This window comes from Eschrichtius robustus, chromosome 13 (assembly GCF_028021215.1).
Source record: "Eschrichtius robustus isolate mEscRob2 chromosome 13, mEscRob2.pri, whole genome shotgun sequence".
In the NCBI taxonomy this organism is placed as follows: Eukaryota; Metazoa; Chordata; class Mammalia; order Artiodactyla; family Eschrichtiidae; genus Eschrichtius; species Eschrichtius robustus.
In genome coordinates, this window is record NC_090836.1 from 22,510,383 (window position 1) to 22,532,277 (window position 21,895).

The following is a 21,895-nucleotide window of genomic DNA, read 5'->3' on the forward strand; positions in this document are numbered from 1 at the left end:
CTGTCTAATCAACAGCTGCTTAAAAAAAAGGTCAGCTTTTGTTAGATAGAGCGGTTCTCAAAAGTGAGAGAATTATTGCTTAAGTGAACTTCTGCATTTCAAAGGCAAACCTAATGAAGGAGGAAATGAGGTGGCAAGGTGAATTTCAGCTCTAAGTCAGGATTCAGATCAGTTGAATCAAACTGAAAAGAGACAAAGAATTGCAAACAGATGTCTTCTGTTACTTGTTCATTCTGTGACACCCAACACCTTTTCAATGTTATCTAGTCACTGAGAAGTTAAATTACCCAGGTTGCACATGAGAAGACAAAGAGAGGGCATGCAAAGAAAAGAGAGAAAAGGAGGAAAGAAAATTTAGAGACAAACTCATTTAGAAAGATTTGTTCTCCTTTCTTACAAAATACACAGCTAATTGGTAGACATCTAAGGAAACACGCATTGAACACAAACATATAGATACTATGGACAAAGCTACTGCCTGCATTTTAAGCTTCTTTGGTATTACATGATGAGGTCATGAATTATCCATAAATATTGTTAGATCCATAAAGCACGTTATATGCAATTTTAACGTAACATAAAGACCCACTTATCCCAATCCAAAACAACAACAACAAAATTCTCTTCATAAGGTAAGCAATCATGAGCTAAATATTATGATTGGTGTATGCCTTGTGTGTTCATTCTAAAATACCTCAGGAAACTGTAGTGTGTGCCCAGTAATTCTCTAAGCATAGGGATTACAACAGTGAACAAAACAGACAAGACTCCTGCCCTTACGGAGTGGACTTTCTGGTCATGGGGGAGACATACACAAGCAAATACATGGTCTACCAAAAGGGGAAAGTGCTAAGAAGAAAATAAAGCAGATGATGGGAGGAATGAGCTCTAGGGGGGATGGAGGTTGCCATTTCAAGTGAAATGGTCAGAACACTGTAACAGAAGTTTAAAAGGCAGAAGAAAGAGTAAATTCAATGACATAAAGCAGGATTATGTTTGCTGGCTTCAAAGCACAGCCATGAGACCCATGTGGCTTAAGCTGGGGAGGAGGAGGGTGGCCAGAGATATAGGTAGAGGGGGCACAGGGGTCAGGTCATACTGAGAAGCTTATGAAGCCAATGCCAAGATTTGACTTTTGTTTAGAAACTAGAAGTATCAGAAGGTTGTAAGCAGAGAGGTGACATAATCTGCATTGCATTTTTAAGGGTTCAGGGCAGCTGCTGTTAGAGAAGACATTGAGGAATGCAGGGGTGAATGGAGCGGGGAGGACAGTTAGACGCTTATTAAAATAACCCAGGTGAGAGATGGTGGTGATTTGGACTAAGTGGTAGTGAAGGATGTCGGCAGATTCTGGAATATAAAGTGCAAGAGGAAGGATGCTGACAGAGACGGCTAGAGAGTGGGACTGCACGGTGCTTAGCATCAGGGGCTCAGAACAGACCTGGCTTCAAACCCTGTCCAATAACTGTACTTCATTCATATTTATCTCAGAGAGTTATGGTGATGATTACATGAGACATAGCCTTAGTACTTGATAACTATGAGACAATTTTTTTTTTTTTAAAGTAATCAGGCACATGATCATCAAAGGTCTCCCAAGCCCTGCTCCTGAGTGCGTGCCCTGTTCTACTGAAAGCAATTGAAAAGTTTGGTCAGGAGACAGACACAAGCAGTTGGCATTTTAAAACAATCCCTTTGACCTCCCTGTGGAAAGTGGATTAAAAAGGGACTTGACTGGAGGCAAAGAGAAAGGAAGCTGCAGCAGCCATCCAGGCAGAAGGAGGAAACGGGCAGGAAGAGGAAGAAGACCAGGCAGGTCTGAGGGATGCCCAGAGGGCAGAACTGGTGGGCCCTGCTGTCCGCGTGGGGTGGAGGAAGGGTCAAGATGAATGCCGGCTTTCTAGTTGGGTAACTGCTTAGAGAACGTGCCACTCACTGAGAGAAGGACCTCAGCGTAGTTCTGGGGAGAGGCTGGTGATGATTTTCAGACTGTTTCCCTGCGCCACAGTAAACGCAGACGGCAACACACAAGAAAGGAGAAGAAGGTCAGGGCCCTCAGGAGAAGCCAGGAGGCTCTGGCTGCCTGTCACCGCCTGCAGCCTCAGCACTGATCTTTTCTTGATATGTGTGTTTAATTGATTACTTTGGAAAACTTCTCCCTTCATTTGTGTCAGTGTTGAATGTGTGGGAGTGATCAACTTTAAAAACGAGTTAAATACGCACTTCTAGAATCAGGGATGCAGTCAATAAAATAGGGGGTGATGGAGGATGTCAAGGAAAACTTGCCCAAAGAAAGTGTTTCCTGTTAATACTGTATAGACAAATGTTTGTTTATTCCTTTCGGAGCTCATTTGTGGGCCCTCTTGCAGCATCCACTTAGGATCTGAACACGGCAGCTGTCTGAATTCGAGCCCTCCCCAACCCTAATGAGCTTCAGGAAGGCTGACGTGCTTCTCCTTCATGCTTCTGTCTCAGGAATCTGAGCGTGAAGGCCTTGCTGCACCTCCTGAGCCCACTGACATTTAATTAGCACCATTGCTGTGATCCCATGGCGTGCGTTACCAGATGGGAACCGTGGAGCACCACGCGGGCTGGGTACTGGCTGAAACAAATCCCTTGTCTGGCAGCTAAAGATCTGCTTGTGCAATCGGGAACCTATATTTCCTATTAGCCCTTTACTGGTAGTGCTTTTGGAATGTGCTAAGAGCAGAGACAAACATACATGAGGAGGTTGCAGAAATCTTGGATGGACATTTTAAACAAAACACACACACGCAGACACCCATTTCTTCTGAAGAGCAACTGCAGTGCATTGAGGGTATAAATGAAGTTGCTCGGTGACAGCGAGACAATTTGAGTTGTAACGCCACCAGTGTTTATCTCATCCTCCCTCCCCTCTAAGATTTAGAACTGATATTTCACTTTCATGCTGCTTAGGATAGGGATCAGAAGAGGATATATTGGCTAAGCTGTTTTGATTCACTGCTTCTCTGACCCCAGCATGCACCGGGAGTGAATCTGCTTTTTAGGTATTAATCCCACAGCCTCCTCTGCTTCACTGCTGTCTGTTTAGGGCCCCCACTGCTCAGTATGGATTGCTCTTAGTGAGACTGTTGGTAACCTGCTAAGTGCCAAGTCCTGGGGTTGCGTTTAGGGCTGCACCTTGTGTATGGAGTTCCTTGGAGTCCCTGGTCCCCGGCTCCTTTGTGAGTCTCTCTCCCATCTTGCTTTCATGTCCCATTCACTCAGGTCTCTCATTCTCAGCCTATACGTTTCTCTTTCTCCTCCTTTCCTTTAAAGTGTTCCGTTCTCGATCTTTTTCCTCCTCTCATTCCAATTGCTTTTCCTGAGAAATCTCATATACACCCAGCACTTCCAATAGCATCAATATACTAATGTCTCTGTGCATCCATGTTCCAAGCCCAGCTCTCTTTCCTGAGAATCAGGTACCTATAATCAACAGCAGGTGAAACACCTCTGACCCAATATCCCATAAATTCCGCAAACACCAGAGGTCTAGAACCAAGCTTCTTCTCCCCGCATTCCACCTCCCAGCCTTCTCTATCTCCAGTCTTGTGAAATGCACCATCATCTAACCAGCCACTGACTCTACACCTGGCAGTTATCCAAGACTCTCCCACATTCCGGCTCTCCTCATGCCATTCCCAGAAATGAAGTGGAGTTTGCATTTATATGATGGTGATGGCTTCTCATTTCTCCAGGGATAAAGGCCAAAGCCCTTAGGAGGCTCTACATGCCCTCTGACCTGACCCTGCCCCCCTCCTCAGCCTCACCTCTGGCCCTCTCCCACTTTGTGTCCCAGCCATTCTGGCCTTCTCTTTTGGTTTGGTCCTTAGGAACTTTACATATAAATCAGTGAGAGGCTCCGGATTCTCACACTGCTGTAGGAGGGCAAAGAATACATGCCCAGGCAGGACAGAGTTATGGTTTTCACTTGTTTTGATGCGAGTTATTTTTTAAAAAGACTCTTTCTGTTGATAAATAGCCCAGATTAATTCCTTTAATTTCACATAAAAGAAAATTAGGTGATAATCAGATTAGTTTGATAGCAGGAAGGTAGAAAGTTCAAAAGAGGCTGGATCTGGGTCAGGTGACCAGCCTCGGGGACAGTTAGGGAAGGAAGCTGATGAGGGCAAACCTCTGCAGCAGCTTCTTTGAAACTGTGACCTGCGGACAACTTGAATAAAAATACCCAGGATGTACGGTAAGAAGCAATTTGGGGTTCCACCCCAAACCTATGCAATCTAAGTATCTGGGGATGGGGTCCAGGAGTTTGATGCCCACTACAATGTCAGAACCACTGCTTTGACTTCAATTTTAATACACAGCGTTTCCCTAGTTACGTACCAGATGGAAGCAGAATGTTACCTTTTCCCCAGCGAAGTTTCTTTATTCTGACCTCTAACCTCCACCCCTAGATCTGTGTCATTTCAAGTACTTGTGCCTTCATGTTCCGCTCTTCTGCTTCTGTTCTACTTGATTCATTCACACTCCTGTTTCATACTTGATTCATTCATACTCTCAATCTGACGATTCAACCTACGCTGCCTGGTCAAATAGTTAGTCAACTGTCATTTAGGATCAGGCTTCCACTGTTCACAGAAGACTGAAATCACAGAATCATAGCAATGGAAAGAAAGAACCTCCAGTGAGTTCGTTTTTATCCAGGCAGACACTCTAAGTGTACGTCTCTCTGTTGTGTGTGTACGCATGTGTGTTACACTCATATACAAAGTGAACTGAATGTTATAAATATAAACACGAAAGATACTTGCGAATAAATGACTTATCAGTTCTGACTCATATAGGTTTTTCAAATGTGAGAAACTTCTGATTGTGAAGATTCTAAAAATCATCTAAAGCAAGGGTTAGCAAACGATGGCTTGTGGGTCAAATCTGGCCTACCACTTGTTTTCTTAAATGAAGTTTCATTTTAACACGGCCATGTTCATTTCTTTACGTATTGTCTATGGCTGGTTTGGCACTAGAATGGCAAGTTAAGTGTTTGCAGCAGAGACTGCATAACTGGAAAAGCCTAAAATATTTACTATGCGGCCCTTTGCAAAAAGTAACCTATAAAAGTGAAAAGTAAAACACACTTGCAAATATTTTGCAGGTCTCATACAGCTGACAAAATGTTAGATATAGATAGATAGATAGGAAAAAAGATATATTTTGAACCAAACAATTTTATATCTCTAGAAGTGATATTATTTCATTGATAACACGAATCCCAACAAGGGACTTTCCAGAACTTTCCCCTACTTATAATTTCAAATAACTGCTTGGTTGTGATGTAGAAGGGGGACTTTTTTGGTCTGGCTGAGGATAACTATTTCAGTTTCTGAAACCTGACTTTTAGTTCAAAAGTTTATCTTCAAGCATTATTTTGTCACTATGGTGTCTCACTTTTCTGTGCCTCTGTAAGTAATTCTGAAACTCCAAATGCACCAACAGGCACAAAGCACATCACGTTACTAGTAAGACGCACATACCTACAGAAGTCTCTTGGCTATTAAATCAGAAATATTTTTATTTTAGTATTTTCATACACAACCTTAATATTCTACCACTGGATCTATTGACCAAAAGAGTAAAGTGGATCCCTATGTCCTGCCATCCCATCCCATCTCATACTTCTACAATGTATCATTGGAATAAAGTGTCAGCTATATAGTTAACCTTTCTTCATTTATGTTTGAGCGGGAAAAACAAGTTAACCAATAAACATAGGCAGATACATGCAAGCACACACACAAACACATACATCCAGAATACTACTTGTGCTTTGACATAAGTGTTTTCATATTGGCTTACATGTTTACTAATTATATTTTCTCTTTTTAAAATTTAAAAAAAATTTTTAACATCTTTATTGGAGTATAATTGCTTTACAATGTTGTGTTAGTTTCTGCTGTATAACAAAGTGAATCAGCTATATGTATACATATATCCCCATATCCCCTCCCTCTTGCGTCTCCCTCCCACCCTCCCTATCCCACCCCTCTAGGTGGTCACAAAGCACTGAGCTGATCTCCCTGTGCGATACAGCTGCTACCCACTAGCTATCTATTTTACATCTGGTAGTGTATGCTACTCTCTCTCTTCATCCCAGCTTACCCTTCCCTCTCCCCGTGTCCTCAAGTCCATTCTCTACATCTGCGTCTTTATTCCTGTCCTGCCCCTAGGTTCTTCAGAACTTTTTTTTTTTTTAGATTCCATATATATCTGTTAGCATACGGTATTTGTTTTTCTCTTTCTGACTTACTTCACTCTGTATGACAGACTCTAGGTCCATCCACCTCACTACAAATAACACAATTTTGTTTCTTTTTATGGCTGAGTAATATTCCATTGTATATATGTGCCATATCTTCTTTATCCATTCATCTGTCAATGGACACTTAGGTTGCTTCCATGTCCTGGCTATTGTAAATAGTGCTGCAGTGAACATTGTGGTACATGACTCTTTTAGAATTATGGTTTTCTCAAGGTATATGCCCAGTAGTGGGATTGCTGAGTCATATGGTAGTTCTATTTTCTCTTGGGTTCCTTTTTAATTGACCTATCTTTAAATACTTGCTTAGTAATGTCAGGTTGTAAATTAGTGCATGAATAAAAGTATAATCATTAAAAGATCTTTTGAAGACTTGTAATAATGCTTTTGAGTTGGTGGATATCTTTAAAGCAGACTTCTGTGCCATTTGCCTTTGTGTTAGTGTGTTTAGTATTCTACCAAATCCTTAACGTCTCATTAACTTTATAGCAACATAAATAAGAACTAAGCACCCTAAGGAACAGCTTAGCAGAAACTTATGCTATATTTCAATGAATATTTTGACTGAATTGTTTTTTGGCACTTAAAACCCTCCAGAATTTGGTAAGATGTGTCCCTCCATTCTCCCTCCACATCTGCACCATGCTGCTTTCCATATCCCTTGATGTGGCGTCCCAGAGTTCCTCACCTCCATACACATATCATGATGACTATTACCTCTTCCTCTGCTCTTTCCTTCCCTGTGATGGAAATGCCTTCCTCTCTTTTCTCTGCTTATCTAAATCTTATCAATACATAAGGTTCATCTAAAATGTTAGCCCCTCCACAAAGCCCTCTACAGTAACACCAATATTAACCTATTTCCTTTCTAGTGATCTATGGCGCCTGTTAACTGTAATAGTCATTCATTTACTCAATCAATCAAAAGTATTTACTGTATCAAACACAGTCCTATGCACTAGGCAACAAATTAATGAATAAAACACAACTCCTGTCTTTGCTGAACTTGGAGTCTAGTGGCAACAAACAAGTCAACAGGCCACAGTAATTCAGTGATATATGTTCTGTGATCAGAGTAAGCACAGTGTGTGATGGGAGCACACAGCACAGGCATCAACCCAGCTTTGGGTTAGAGTAATGAGAAGAAACTAAGGTTCTGGAGTCACAGGGTCTGGGTCTGTATCTAAGTTTAAAAGACTGTGGGAGAATCAAGAGTTTCATTACAAATATGTAAAGTGTGAGAGGCCTAAAAAGGCATTCAAATGCAGATCTCAAACAAGCAGCTGGATATACCAGTCTGGTGTTCAGAGGAGAGGCTCATGCTGACGATACAAATTGGGAATTTATTATGGTACAGCTGGTGTTTAAAGTCACGTGACTGAGTGAGACCCTCTAGGGAGGGAGTGTCGATTGAGAAGACGAGAGAGCCGTGGAATGGGTCCTAGAACACTCTGATTAGAACACTTCTGATAGAAGCAGGAGAGGAATGGCAGCCAGTGACAGAAACTGAGAAGAAGGGGCTGGGGAGGAAGCAGAAAATCAATCGTGCTGCATGAAAGCTAAGTCTTTCAAGAAGAGAGCAGCTGACTGTGTGAAATATTAGTGACAGGACAAATAATGATGGAGTCTGAGGACAAGCTGTTCGATTTATCCAGGTGGCGGTCACTGGTGACCTCGTTACGAGCTGTTCTGGTGGCATGGTCAGGATGAAAGGCTGCCAGGGATGAATTTAAGAGAGAACAGAAAGAGGAAATGGAGGTAGCGATTGTATACAACTTTTGATCGTTTTACTAAAAAAGGGAGCAGAGCTATGGGTCAATGGCCTAGGGGTTTTTTAGAGAAGCTGATTTGCCTGCTTGAATGCTGAGCAAATGCTCGAGTACAGGGCAAAGTTATATCTCTGTTCCTCTAACTCCCTCTCTCTCCCTCTCTCTCTCAGCCACACATTCATTTTCCCATGCACACCTCTAACCTGAGATCCCAGAGCATCCCAGGAACACATCTTCCACAGGGCTGCAGAGCTGTGATTGTCTTTATGTCTCCCGGTAATAAAAGGTAAATTCCATGACGGTAGAGACTATATCTCATTTTCACACCCTCAGGATTCCCCATCTGTGGCACAATTGATGTCTGTAACATACCTGCCCCAAAAGGAACAGGCAATGTGATCTCAAGGAGGATGACATCCCCACAAGAATACAGGCTCATTGAGCAAGGGATTTAGATCTGTTTGCTGAGAACACAGCCAGGTTATAGTATGTGATCAATAAATTTACACTGAATTAAGAATGAATGGAGAATGAATTTAGCTGAGGAAAGTCATGAAAATAAATCTGATTAGCCTTAACACTGATAGAGCACTTCTGATGCACCAGGCTCTGTCCAGGTGCTGGATTGTGTATGTAGGAATATTTGTGGAGACAACTGTCTATATAGCATCATGTTAAAATTTTTATTGAAAATTCAATTGCCTTTTATTATTACAGAGTATGCACGGCAACAGGATACAGCTAAGCTTTGTTGTTTTTTTTTTTAATCTAGTATCTGACAGATATTTTTAAATTACTAAATTGTATTAATCTAAACCTCTATCACATCACCAGTAATTAATACTACTAGTGAGGGTTCCCTCAGTAAATTCCTATTAGCATTAGGTACAAAGAAGTGTTGTGCTTCACTAATAATCTGTATGGGTTTGTTTTTTTTTGGGGAGGGATTGGGTTTTGGGTGGGGTTTTTTTGCATTATATATGTATCATGTAACTTAAATATTTCTTTTTTTGCCTTGGTTGCCAAGAAACACAGAATAATTAATGCTCAAAGTAACATTAGTTGGTAATAACCTATTTTATTAATAGTTTGATGCAGTATTACATCAAACTGCCTTTTGATAGCAACACAGAAAATTATCTTTCTTGTAGGGGGAAAATAGCTGATCCTGATTTTTCTATTTCTTTCAAAAAAGAAAACTTGCAGTTATGTTAAGTTTTCAGGCAAAGTTCCTTCAGTTGCTTACATTTCTACATATCTATTTGCCAAGACTAACAGCAGGTTTTTCACGTAGCTGGGCAATTAGGATAAGCCTATTTTCTGCGATTTGATAAAATAATCTCTTGATATTTAAAAAAGTTTTTTTTCAACTAAATTCACATATTGTAAAGTTTCTACATTATGAAAGCCTCTCTATGAAGTGACCTTACATATCTATTTTCAGAATGACTGTTGTATCGTACACACTTCAGGTTTATTTATATTCAACTCAATTATAATTCAGAAGTGTAGATCATTATTTATCCCTAAGGACTAAAAACAGCTATGTTCATTTTTTTTCTGGTACGTTCTGCAGAACAGTTTAGAAAACATTGTTTACCATGCCATCCCCTGCCCTTGTATACATTTCTCTGAGAATTAAATACCAGTAATAAGTTGGTCATAAATGAATAGTATAGGTGTGACTTGTATTGCCCATTATTTTTTACTCTTGGTTACCAAGAAGCTCAGAGCTACTACCACTGATAAACAGTGAGGATATTGGCCAAGACCCTAAACATACTTAGATTCTTTTCCTTCTCAAGGCTTTGATCTTGTATTCTAACAGTCTAATTTTACAAGTGCATTTCTTATTCAATCTCAACTTCCTTTTATAAGTAGGTAAGGTATAAATAAATACATAAATATCCAGTAGCTGGTTAGTTACTTTGTTATATTATTTAAAACATAATCGATTCCAGTAAAAGAGCCATCAGGGTCCAACTACCCTCTAGTTAGTGTCCAATAGGTCTCTGAAAGTTTGCTCTGCAAACATAGCTCATGGATACTCATCGTATTTTTTTAGAGAAAGCTGAAGTCAGAGAAGTTGAGTGATGTAATCAGCTAATGGAGAAAATACAGGGTTCGGGGTGAATAAGAGTTAAGCTGTTTGTACTATATTCTAGCCAGCAAATTACTGAGCTACAAGTGCCTCTGTGAGCTGAAAACCCAGCTGTGTTTTCTACTCTCTGCACTACAAGCAATAATAAAGATGACGAAATTGTTAGTTAAAACCCTTCAAAGATATTAAAGATGGAAGTTATGTATCCAATTACAAGCCCATCCTTCTACTTCTACAAATAAAGTAAATGAAGCAATGCTGATGACTACATGTTAGCATAAGAAAATAGAAGCGGCAAAGAGGTGAAGCAGCCTAAGTCTCTAAGGAAAACATTTTAGGTAGTCTGAGCAATACATACATTTCACATGGCTTCAGTATAAATTAAAACTTAGCTACTTAATGTATATGCATATCCCTTAAAATGAATATAGCTCAAGCAACAGCAGCTCTGAGACCAAAATTCTAAAAAAAATAACCCAGATTAATGAGGACTATCAGGATATCTAGCAAATTCTGTCAGCATGACAGAAAGCATCCCAGCCCTTGAAACAGGATGGCAGTTCCTACCATCCTCTCTCCCCTGAAAGGAAAGAAAGAGATATTGGCTTTGGCTGGGGACAGGGTAACAAACCAAAGGTCTAAAATATGCTAGGAGATGTATGTATTTCCCTGCATGGAAAAAATATATATATATAGATGCAGCCCTGCCTGGTATCTCTAGCTCTCCTAATAGATTTTGAATTCAATGAATATAGTTGAAATTAGAGCAGACCTAAGGAGGAGCTGAAGAAACTGTGAAGGCCTCTTATGTTGCTAGAATTCAGACTGATGCTCTAATAATTATGTCACTAAGAAATAAATATAAATCTACCAAACATGAAATGTTAAGCATAAAAATATTTGCTTCCACTGAACTTGGCTTCAAGATCCTCACAGCAGACTAACAATTAGAAGTCCAATTTCGATCCATTTCCTGGACTATATTTTTTTATTGCTCCCACTCACCATGAATCTGAGAGGTCATATAAATGGCTGTAATCCCAAGATTCTCTGTTGCTTGTTGAAAGACATGTAGGTGCCTATCTGAGGATTTAAATACCTAAGCATTTTTCCCTGTGATATTTTTCTTTGTGGGAAGTTTTTTTGTTTTGTTTTATTTTTTAATGAGGCCTTACGGGTACCCAGATTTTGTGAATCTACTACTAATTATGTAGCCTAGACCTATATACATGAAATGAAGAACAACTCTAGAATTATACACAGCATAAGCTAGTGTGAAAGAATGTATGCAGTTTGGGGTGAACATAATAGATATAAGAACTCAAAATAAAGAAAGATCATTGTTGATTGGAAATGGGGTAAGTAGGCTTCAATTTGAATTTTAGAGGAACTAAGGTAATACTAAATGAATTTTAAGAACAGGAGGAGATATTAGTTCAGCAGAAAGGTGGCATCATGAATGAAAATAAGAAAAGTTCCTGACGAGGGAAGCTATCATAGGGTCCTATCTACGTAGGGTTTGCTGACATGACTGGCAAAGAATAAACTACAAAATTAAAAAGAAAGTCCATAGCAGTTGAATAAGATCCTTGACTGCCAGAATGCTAATATCAATTTTGTAGGATTCTAGAAATCTTCCAGAGTACCTGCATTATATAAAAATATTCTCAGCACACATGCATTTTTACAAAAAATTATTCCCCCAAACTCTTCTTGAGTATCTACCATAGCTAGGTATGTACTTGACACAGGAACAGAAAAAAATAACTGTCTGTGCACAAGGATTTATACTCGAGTGGGGAAAAATATCATTAATTTTGATTATGATATTTGATGATAATGATGATAACAGTAAAATATCTTTATTCAGTTTTTTATTATAATACTTAAATTATAAAATACTAAATTTTTAAAGTATATCATGTCCTACTCATTCATTCACTCATTCATGCAATATTTGTTAAATGCCTACAATCAGCGTCATTACAGTTATCAAAGATGATGACTCAATTCAAATGATTGTAATTCATTTCATATAAACACATAAGTAGATACCACACAAAATCCTTAGCAATATTCCCCAAAGAAGTTCCTTTCTCTAAAATATCTGTGGTGCATAAGTCATTGCCTCTGCCTGGAATGTTGTCCCCCTTCCCCCTATTCTTCAAGATTTAGTTCAAGTGTCACCTCTTCCATGAATTCTCTCCTGACTCCTCAGGGAAGCGTGTCTTGCGCACACCTCCATTTTAACCTAAGTACATTCAGTTACAATGATTTATCTGTCTCCCTCTCCCCCCTCCAACACACACTCAATTGTGAGCTTTTTGATGGCATCTTTATTCATTTTCTATCTTAGCAACTGAAGCAATGCCTGACATAAGAGGTGCTCAATAAATGTTCTTTAATGACCAGCTTATAATAAATGAGCCTCGGGTGCAGTGTTTGTGATTATTATAGTGTTCAAGTGCTGGTGGCTGGTTGAAGGTCCAGCTACACAGGTCTTTTATTCCTGTAAACATGCCAAGCTCACTGCCACTTTCCAGCCATCTGTGGGATGCTCCCCAACTCTGCCCCATTATATACTGCTGACTTTTGCTTTTTCACTTAGATCTAACTTCAGTTTCACCTCCCCAGAGAAAACCCTCTTGATCAGCCAATCTACAACAGCACCTCCTGAGTGTCTTTCGTCACACCCACTTCTCATTCACTGCATAGCCTGTGTCACTATCTGCTATCTCTGGTTCGTCTATTTGTCACTGCTCCCAGTCAGAATGTAAATGCCCTGAGAGCTGATCTCTCGTTGGTCTCCTTCACTACTGTATTCCTAGTATCTAGTACAGTGCCTGACATCTGGTAAAGCACTCAAAAGTCCATGCAATTGAATAAAAAAGGAATGAGAACTTTAGATCCTTTACTCTACAAGTGGCAAACTATGGCTCATGAGCTGCATTTTGCCTGCTGGTGAGTTTTGCTTCGACTGCTCAGTGTTTTTCAAATTTTTGAATGAGTTGTCAATTTTTAAAAATTAGGAGCTTTCACTTTAAAATTTCAAAATTCAGACTTTTTGAAATAGTGAAAGAAGAGGAAATTCAGAGCCTGCAAGCCCAGTTGGAAAGTCGGAAGAGGTAAGCAACAGCTTTACCGTATCACCCCATCGTCCCAGCCTCACCTGCCTCCATATCACTCATTTTTGTTTGCCCCTGAAGGTGGTTTGGGTTTTGACCCTGATCTCTTCCAGTAAAGGTCACACATGCCCTACATCACACTCACATAACTACTACAAACCCTTCCCCCATGGACCGCTGTTACTGCTAAACCTTGGACTATGTCTTTAGAGTTAAATTAACACAAGAACTTACCTTTTTATTATTCCTGCATTATGACATGGAAAAATTACATAATTAAAAGCAAAAACTGAATTCATTATACACTAGAAGAAAATCTAGGTAAGTGTTTAACAGATCTCAAGGTGGTGGAAGAAAACTATCATTAAAACATTAAAAAGCAAATAAACCAGGATGAAGTAGATCTAACTACTGTGACTAAGATTTATTAACCTTAATTAAAGTTCACTAAGACAAAAATGAACCCCAACTGAAGAATGGGTAAACACATTTTCAAGTAATTCAGAGAATAAATAGAAATGACCAAATAACATATTAAAAGACAGTCTATTTTATTAGTAATCCAAAAGATGTGAATTAAAATGAGATCCCTTTTCATCTATCTCATTAATTCATTCAACAAACATGTGTTGAGTGGTCACTATGTTCCTGACACTATCTACTTGGTGAAGCTTTTTTTAAATGGTAATAATTTTAAGATTCAGTAAGATGACTACCATCACACTGTGAAAAACAATTTTATAATGTGCATCAAGAACCATAAAATAGTTAGTTACTACCCTGCAACCTAGTAATTAAACTTCTTGGAATTTATCCTAGGCAAATAGTCAGTGTAGCAGACAAGGATTAATGTATGAGGATGTTAATCATAGCGTAATTTATAATATTAAAAACATTAGAAACCTAAATGTCTAACAATAAAGAGTGATTAAATAAATTATGGTACATTCAAACGATGAACAATTATGCAGACATTAAAATTACATTTTTAAAGACTATTTAATGACATGGGGAAATACTGATGAAAAAATTTAAAGCCTATATTTAAAAAGTAATTTCATATATCCAATGAAAGGGATCCATTCTTTCTCGCCTTAAGAGCCAGGAGTTATTTTTGCTTTCCACAGGCTTGCTATATAATATTTCTCCCCATCCTGAAAAGCACATAACACTTCTCCCTATACTTAATTCTAGTAGGTATTGAAATAAAGGGCATCACGTGTTCATTGCGGCATTATTCACAATAGCCAAGATATGGAAACAACATAGCTGTCTGTCAATGGATAAATGGATAAAGAAGATGTGGTATAGATATACAATGGAATCTTATTCAGCCATGAGAAAGAAGGAGATCCTTCTGTTTGCAAAAACCTGGATGAAACTTGAGGGCTTTACGCTTAGTGAAATAAGTCAGACAGAGAAAGACAAATCCTGTATAATATCACTTAGATGTGCTATCTAAAAATGACAAACTCAGAGAAACAGCGTAGAGTGGTGGTCCCCAGGGTTTGGGAGGTGGGGGAAAGAGGGAGATATGGGGGTCAAAGGGTACAAACTACCAGTTATAATATTAACAAATTCTGAGGATCTAATGCACGGCCCAGTGATTATAGCTAATGACAGTGTATCATAAACTTGAATGTTGCCAAGAGAGTAGATCTTAAATGTTCTCACCACAAAAGAAAAATGATATTTATGTTACTGGATTGGGTGTTAACTAATGCTATGGTGGTAATCATTTTGCAACATATAAATGTATCAAATCAACATGTTGTAACACCTTAAACTGATACAATATTATATGTCAATTATATCTCAGCACAACTGAGGAAGAAATGAAAGGAAACGAAAAGTCTCAGAAAAACAGAAATCGCTACATGGAATCAAAGAAACAATATGACTTATATGTTAAACTTAATCTAAAGTACTGAGCAATGTTCTAGATTGCAGGCAGTGATTGTTCTATAGAAAGACAGGAATAAAGAGAAACAACAGGAAGAAAGCGGAATATAAAAGACCAAAACTAGAGCAGAGAGAGGAGACAGAGACGCATGAGGAGAGCATGTGGAGGACAGAAAGTCTAAAACGGACACACAGCTGAATTTTAAGGAAATTCTCTGCACGACACTATGGTATTAGAACTTAAGAAATTCCCTTTTTGATGTATTTATAGTTCTATGTAGATCAGACAAGACACTTACAAGAAGCATTATTTTTTTCTTGTAACACCAACCACAGGAAGGGCCAAAAGGATGTCATGGTGGAAAAAGCAGAACTACCTCACTACCATGAAAAGAATAACAACAAAAATTGAAAGTCTGAGGGCACCAAAATAAACTGTCTGTACAAAAGATGATTATAGTAAAACAAGGAGGAAGTTGAACCTCAGTTTTGGAATTACTGAACTGTGCAAAGGCAGAAATCAATCTGCACGGTCATTAGCATGCCGGAGCCAAACGATTCTGCATTCGCAATGAAAACAGCCAAACGTGGATGCAAGAAAACTCGTGGAGCACAGCTACATGGCCACTTCTGAAGCAGTGTTTACAACCACTGTCTTTGGCATTTGTGTCTCAGTATGGGGGCTATTTGGACAACAGGGTCATAAGGAACTCAGCAACCATATTTGGCCTCCTAAGAAACCAGCACGATATCCTGGCCTAGAGAAAGCCAAAGGAGTCATTTGTGGAAAGATCAAAAGAGCACAGCAGGCTCTCTTCTGGATGAAAACTGAATTTTTCATTAAAATTAGTGGGAGGAGTCACCTCACAGAGAACACATTTATAAAGTGGCAAGGCAACAACTTTCTGTGTCACTGTAAGAAAGTGAGCAGACCTTTGCTTAACTACACTGCTGGTTACATATACTGTTCCACATATTTTGCCATTCCTGTCCTTTCCTTGAGTTCCTAGAAGGGACTCCTATGGACTCTCGTTTCATGTTTACACTCTTACAGTTTAACCAGAAGCCCTTAAGTATTCAGCAATTCCGAATCTCCTTCTTCCCCTCACTCAGTCTGACATTCTCCCTCTTCCTGAAGACTGGCTTTATTTATGTACCTCTATATTGTACCATCCCAGCTCTGTAAACTACCACTTTCCTAACATTTTGGTTTTCAGAAATTCAGAAACCTCTAGATAACCATTCAGACCATTTTCACATCCACTGTTTCATCTCTTCATTTCAGTAGGTTGTTTTTAACCCCTTGTTACTTTTTTTTTTTTTTCATCTGCTTCTGAATTCCCACTCCTTGGACAATTCCACCATCATCGTTGAATTTAATCTGTTCTCTCCTAGCAGCTTCATAAACTCAAATCCATCAAAATCATTGACCTTATGCTGTCTTCATGTTTAACTTCTTTCATATTTTAAATCGTTATCTTTCAATCCATGACTAGCACTTGCATTCTTCACCCTTATTCTCCACTCTTCTCAACATTCACCTTAACCTGTTTTTAAAAATCTGTATTCTCTACTCTTATACTTAATCCACTTAAAACTGGACTGACCTAACATAGGTCTTTTCTTGACGTTGATATTTTTATTGTTACTCATATTATAACTAGTAACATGAAACTGCATTTTTAAATGTTTTCTTCATGGGTATGAGGTGATTTGGCTCCAACATCTACTCCTCTATTTGTTCTAGGTTCTGACTTGGCTGGTCTGGTTGTTCATTTCCCACTTAAAAGACACAGGGTCAGGTCGTGCTCGTGTAGCTGGGATAACCTTTCCAGACAGAGCAAGACTAGCTGTCAGTCAAAAGAACATGGGTGGCTGTATGCCCTGACTTCCTTCTTCTAAAATTTATTACTGCTCATTCTGCCCTTCTCTTTTTTGCTGTTTTCCTTCCACAATGCTACAGCTTCTGAAATAACTCCTTGATCATGTACCCGTGCTGTGTCACTGTATTTCTATATTCATTCTAGAAGCCAATATGATTTTAATTCTCAGTTCGTGCTTTTTTTTTCTCTCTACTCTCATTTTCAGACTCTGGACAGTCCTTCTCAAGCTTGATTCAATTCCTGTCACCCAATTTCTTTCTCCCTTCCTTCCTTCCTTTCTTTCTCTTTCTTTTCTTTCCTTCCTTCCTTTCTTTCCTTCCTTCTCTCTTTCTCTCTCTCCCTCCCTCTCTTCTTTCTTTCTTTTCTTTATTTTTCTTTCTCTTTCTTTCTCTCTTTCTCTTTCTTTCTTTTTCTTTCTTTCTTTCTTTCTCTCTCTCCCTCTCTCCCTCCCTCTCTCTCTCCCTCTCTTTCCTTTCTTTCTTTCTCTCTTTCTCTCTCCCTCCCTCTCTCTTTCTTTTCTTTCTTTCTTTCTTTTTCTCTTTCTTTCTCTCTCTCCCTCCCTCTCTCTCTTTCTTTTCTTTCTTTCTTTCTTTCTTTTTTTCTTTCTTTCTTTCTTCTTTCTTTCTTTCTTTCTTTCTTTCTTTCTTTCTTTCTTTCTTTCTTTCTTTTCTTTCTTTCTTTCTTTTCTTTCTTTCTCCCTCTCTCTCTCCCTCCCTCCCTCTCTCTCTCTCTTCCTCTCTCTCTCTTTCTTTTCCACATCCTAAATCTCTGTGTTCTACTTCCTTCAGTGTGCCCTTCATCTTAACTTTCAGTTCCTCAATACCTAAAATTCTCTTGTCTTCCTAGCTGTAACCCGTTTGCCCTCACCTTTTTCTGTTCTATATGTGCATTTCACTATACTGTGAGAGACCTAAAAATCTTCTCAATGGTGCAACTATATTACAAAATGATACCAGGTTCTTGTATTAGTATCTTTTAGAATTTGACTTCTTCCCTGAATTTTTTGTAAAAATTATATTCAAGGTTACATACATTAGGCAGTTATACAAAGGATAGAGAAGGGCAATAACTGTCTAAAGAGGAAACTTTTAATACCTTAAACTCACAGAGTGCTGTATGTCTATTACATCTCAATAAAACTGGAAAAATTTAAAAACTAAGAAAATTAATCTACTCAGAGTCTTACTTATAGCTACCAATGTTTGTTCAATTATCTGGTAAGATGTACAGGGAAGCAGGAAAAGGAAGAGATTGTCAGTGGGAGAAAATGACTAGAAAGAGAGATTGGGAAAGTCTAGAAGTTTGGACTTCATCCTGTAAGAAAATAAGAGCTATATAGATAAAATCAAATGGGCATATGTCATTTCAATTTTTTAACTTCTAAAAACTCTGCATTAGAAGATGCAAATTTAAAGTTGATCTTCAGGTTAATGAAATTAAATTTACCAAATAAAATTTATCAAGCACCTGTTTTCACAAGTTACTATAAAATAGAAATGGTTTTCCTTCAAAAGACTATAAATTTAGCCTTATATTTATTAGAAGTCCAATAAAATCCAGTTAGAGGCTGCCACTTTATAGCTTCTGCAGGAAACACGCCAACCTACAATTCAAAGAGGCCAGAAGGCTGTTTTGACCTGAATGCAATCCCTTACTTCATACTGTCTATCTTCTCAGTAGCCTCTTTCCTCTCTCCTTCAAGACTTCCATCTGTTGCCGTGGTTTACCTATTCCTCAGGCTCTGACATGGGATTGTCTCCTCCCTGCTAGCCCAGTTTTTGGTACCAAGTATTGTTTTCTTGTGGACGAGCCCCTAGCACAGCCCTGGAGGCGCCATCAGGCATTCTGGGAGCTTTTTCTTCTCCTTGACCCAGAGCAAGGAAGGCAAGTGCTGAAAAAATGGAGGGACCAGAACTTGAAAATATGATAGCAAGCGTTGACACAAGACATGATTGATAAGATTAGCAAAACAATATAAAGATATAAAATGTGACACCTGATGGGCCAGAATATAGATATTGTGTCCAACATCTTTTGGGGAAACACCATCATCTCCGCCCTCATCATCCCCGTGATCGCATTCCAATCCTTGGTTATAGGCGTTCTTCACCACATCCACCTATCAAAAAACAAAGGGGAACAAGAAGGCTTGAAATGCCACAAACAACATGCATTTCCATCATCTATGAGGTGTAATTAAAACTTGGAATGCTTCCTAAGACTTGAAAAGTATAAAAGAATTCTAAATGAAAACAGCCTTGGAAACCATCTGTATTTAAATGAATATGGAAGTATTTTCCTACAATATTCCCTGTTTTCTTTGCAAAAGTTGGCTTTGGTTTTTTAATGTTGACTGTGCCAAAGTTCCCATCAACTGGGAGATGTTGGAACCCTGATAAGCATCCATTATTTATTAAGGGCCCACTAATAACAAGAACACATGGTGCTGGACACCGTTCTCTGCCCTGAGGACCCAACAGTGGATACAACAGAGTATCTGCCCTCAGGGAACTTACTGTCAGCAAATCAAGAGGCCAACGCAACTGTGAGGCACTCAGCAAGCACAGGGCAAGGGCACTAACTCAGGCAAGAAGTTGAGGGTAGGTCACAAGGAGGAAGTAGACGATGGGATAAAAATGTTGTAGGCAAAGGAAATGGTATTTTCAAAGGGCTATTGTGCAGAGATATTGTCAAATGAATATTTAACTCACCGCCCCACTTAACCATAAGGATAAGGAATGCCTTGCTCCTCTTAGCCCACTGCCTTCCATGGATGGAGTTTTTTGTTTTTGTTTTTTGCAGGTCCTATGCGCTCATTAAATGTATGTTAAATCAAACTGCATCTTATCTTTCTCTTTATCTGCCTTCTTTGAATCCATCCCTTACTATTAAAGAGAGCAAAAGAGTGCCTTCATAGGTTTCCCCATAGCACCAACAGTGGTGTTTTTAAGACTGGGACTTAGTCATTGGGGCACTGGCTTATATGGTTCGAGAATGTTCTCAATGCTTTTGAAACCCAATGATTTTAAAGCATGACGATATTTCTTCATAATTTCCATGTCACAAGTGAGGAGGAAAATGTAACTTCTACAATAGGAAGACACACTAATGATCTCTGTGGAATTCCCAGCAGGTCTCCACACAATTTCCTCTAGGCTGAGTACTGTGTAACATTTTACTAATAAGAACAATTACCAAAGATATTTATTTTGTTTTTATTTTCAGAAAGAGGTATAAATAAAATTTTTGAGGAGTACAAACATTTTTATATACCTTCTTCACCTATATTCCAATAAACAAACTAAAGCAAAATTTTTTTCTGGCAAAAAATAATTTGCAGATAGTTTAGGCAAGTGTGAAAATCTAGTTCAGAAAAGCACTTAAAGTGGATAAAGCCAATGAAGAAATAAGGACCCAAATCACACAGGCCTTCGCTATCATGGAGCTTCTGAGGTATTTGTAATAGCAGGTCTTGATGTGCCATCGTGCCTTGGTAGAGCAGTGAAAGCCACTAGACTTTTCCCCTGACATGCATACTATAAATTGTCCCTTTTAGGTTACACATTATTAACACAGCTTTCAAAAGTTTTCTTACCAGTTCTCTGGGTCTCATGTTAAATAGAATTCTTTCTGCATTCTCACTGTCATGTCTACTTTCCATGATGGCCAGCAAAAGCTTGGAGGCATTGTTCTAGAGACACAGATTGAGTTGATACACATGAAAGGTCTATTTCATGGATTAATGGTCCCCTCAATTTGTTTTAATTGAGATTATCAGGACTATTTTCTTTTTCAAATCAAGCAGAATTTTAAACTGCTAATTTTGTTTGGCTTATTAACATTTTAAAATAGAGTATTTTACTTTATGGTTAACACAAAATAAAAATAATGAATATGAGAGATATGTTACAAAGGATATTTTAAATATTGGTGAAAAGGAATTTTAAACACAAAATTGAGTTTATATATAATGCATTAAAATCTAATCATATCTTCCTTGACTATTTCCTAAATAGGCATTTCTATGATGAAACTTTAACAAGACACCAGTATCAGCGACATATTTCACAAAAATGGCATATAATTTACAAAGAATTTGGCATAATTGTTTTAACATGAAACATTAACACATACTAGCAAATCAAAATTTTAAATAAATTTGAGCAATAATTAGTGAAAATTAATCTATAAAATTCTAAATTCATGAGTTTGAAACAAAATATTTATTGATAACAGTTTATTAGTCTCCCTACATGGTAGTATATATGCAACATTTTTACCATCTGGGTTGTAAAAGAATAATATTTTCTATTTCTGTTTAATAGAGAATAAAAACAGCTTATGTTATCTTTGGCGTTTTCTAATTTGGTTTATAAATATATTGTCTCACACATGCTTACCTATATAAATCAAAAATCTTTCTGATACAGCCAATTTATTATCCAAAATGGGTACAACATAGTTACACACCGTCTTGCAACACAAAGTACAATATCCTCAACATTTGGAATGATGTTTCTTTTTTTTTAAGTCTTTATTGAATTTGCTACAATATTGCTTCTGTTTTAAGTTTTGGTTTTTTGGCTGCAAGGCATGTGGGATCTGAGCTCCCCAACCAGGGATCAAACCCGCACCCTGTACACTGGAAGGTGAAGTCTTAACCACTGGACCGCCAGGGAAGTCCCTGGAATGATGTTTCTTTATACTGTGTTTTCAATAGCACTGCCCTAGAATTGTGGCAAACTGCAAGATGATAAAAACGACCTGGGAGATATTTCTATAGTGTTTTTGTAATATTCACTTAGATAAAAATCTCA

At 38.3% G+C, this 21,895-nt stretch overlaps 1 protein-coding gene across 2 annotated transcripts in view; it reads right to left on the reverse strand.

The window, feature by feature from the left end:
* The window catches only part of ITPR2 (inositol 1,4,5-trisphosphate receptor type 2), a 524,186-nt gene that overhangs the window by 127,479 nt on the left and 374,812 nt on the right, over window positions 1-21,895 (reverse strand). For both annotated transcript variants that reach the window (XM_068561342.1, XM_068561340.1), the window contains 2 exons: window positions 20,674-20,769; window positions 19,075-19,197 (listed from right to left, as the gene is read on the reverse strand). In XM_068561342.1, coding sequence (XP_068417443.1) covers window positions 19,075-19,197; window positions 20,674-20,769 — 219 coding nt within the window. The remainder of the gene's footprint in view (window positions 1-19,074; window positions 19,198-20,673; window positions 20,770-21,895) is intronic.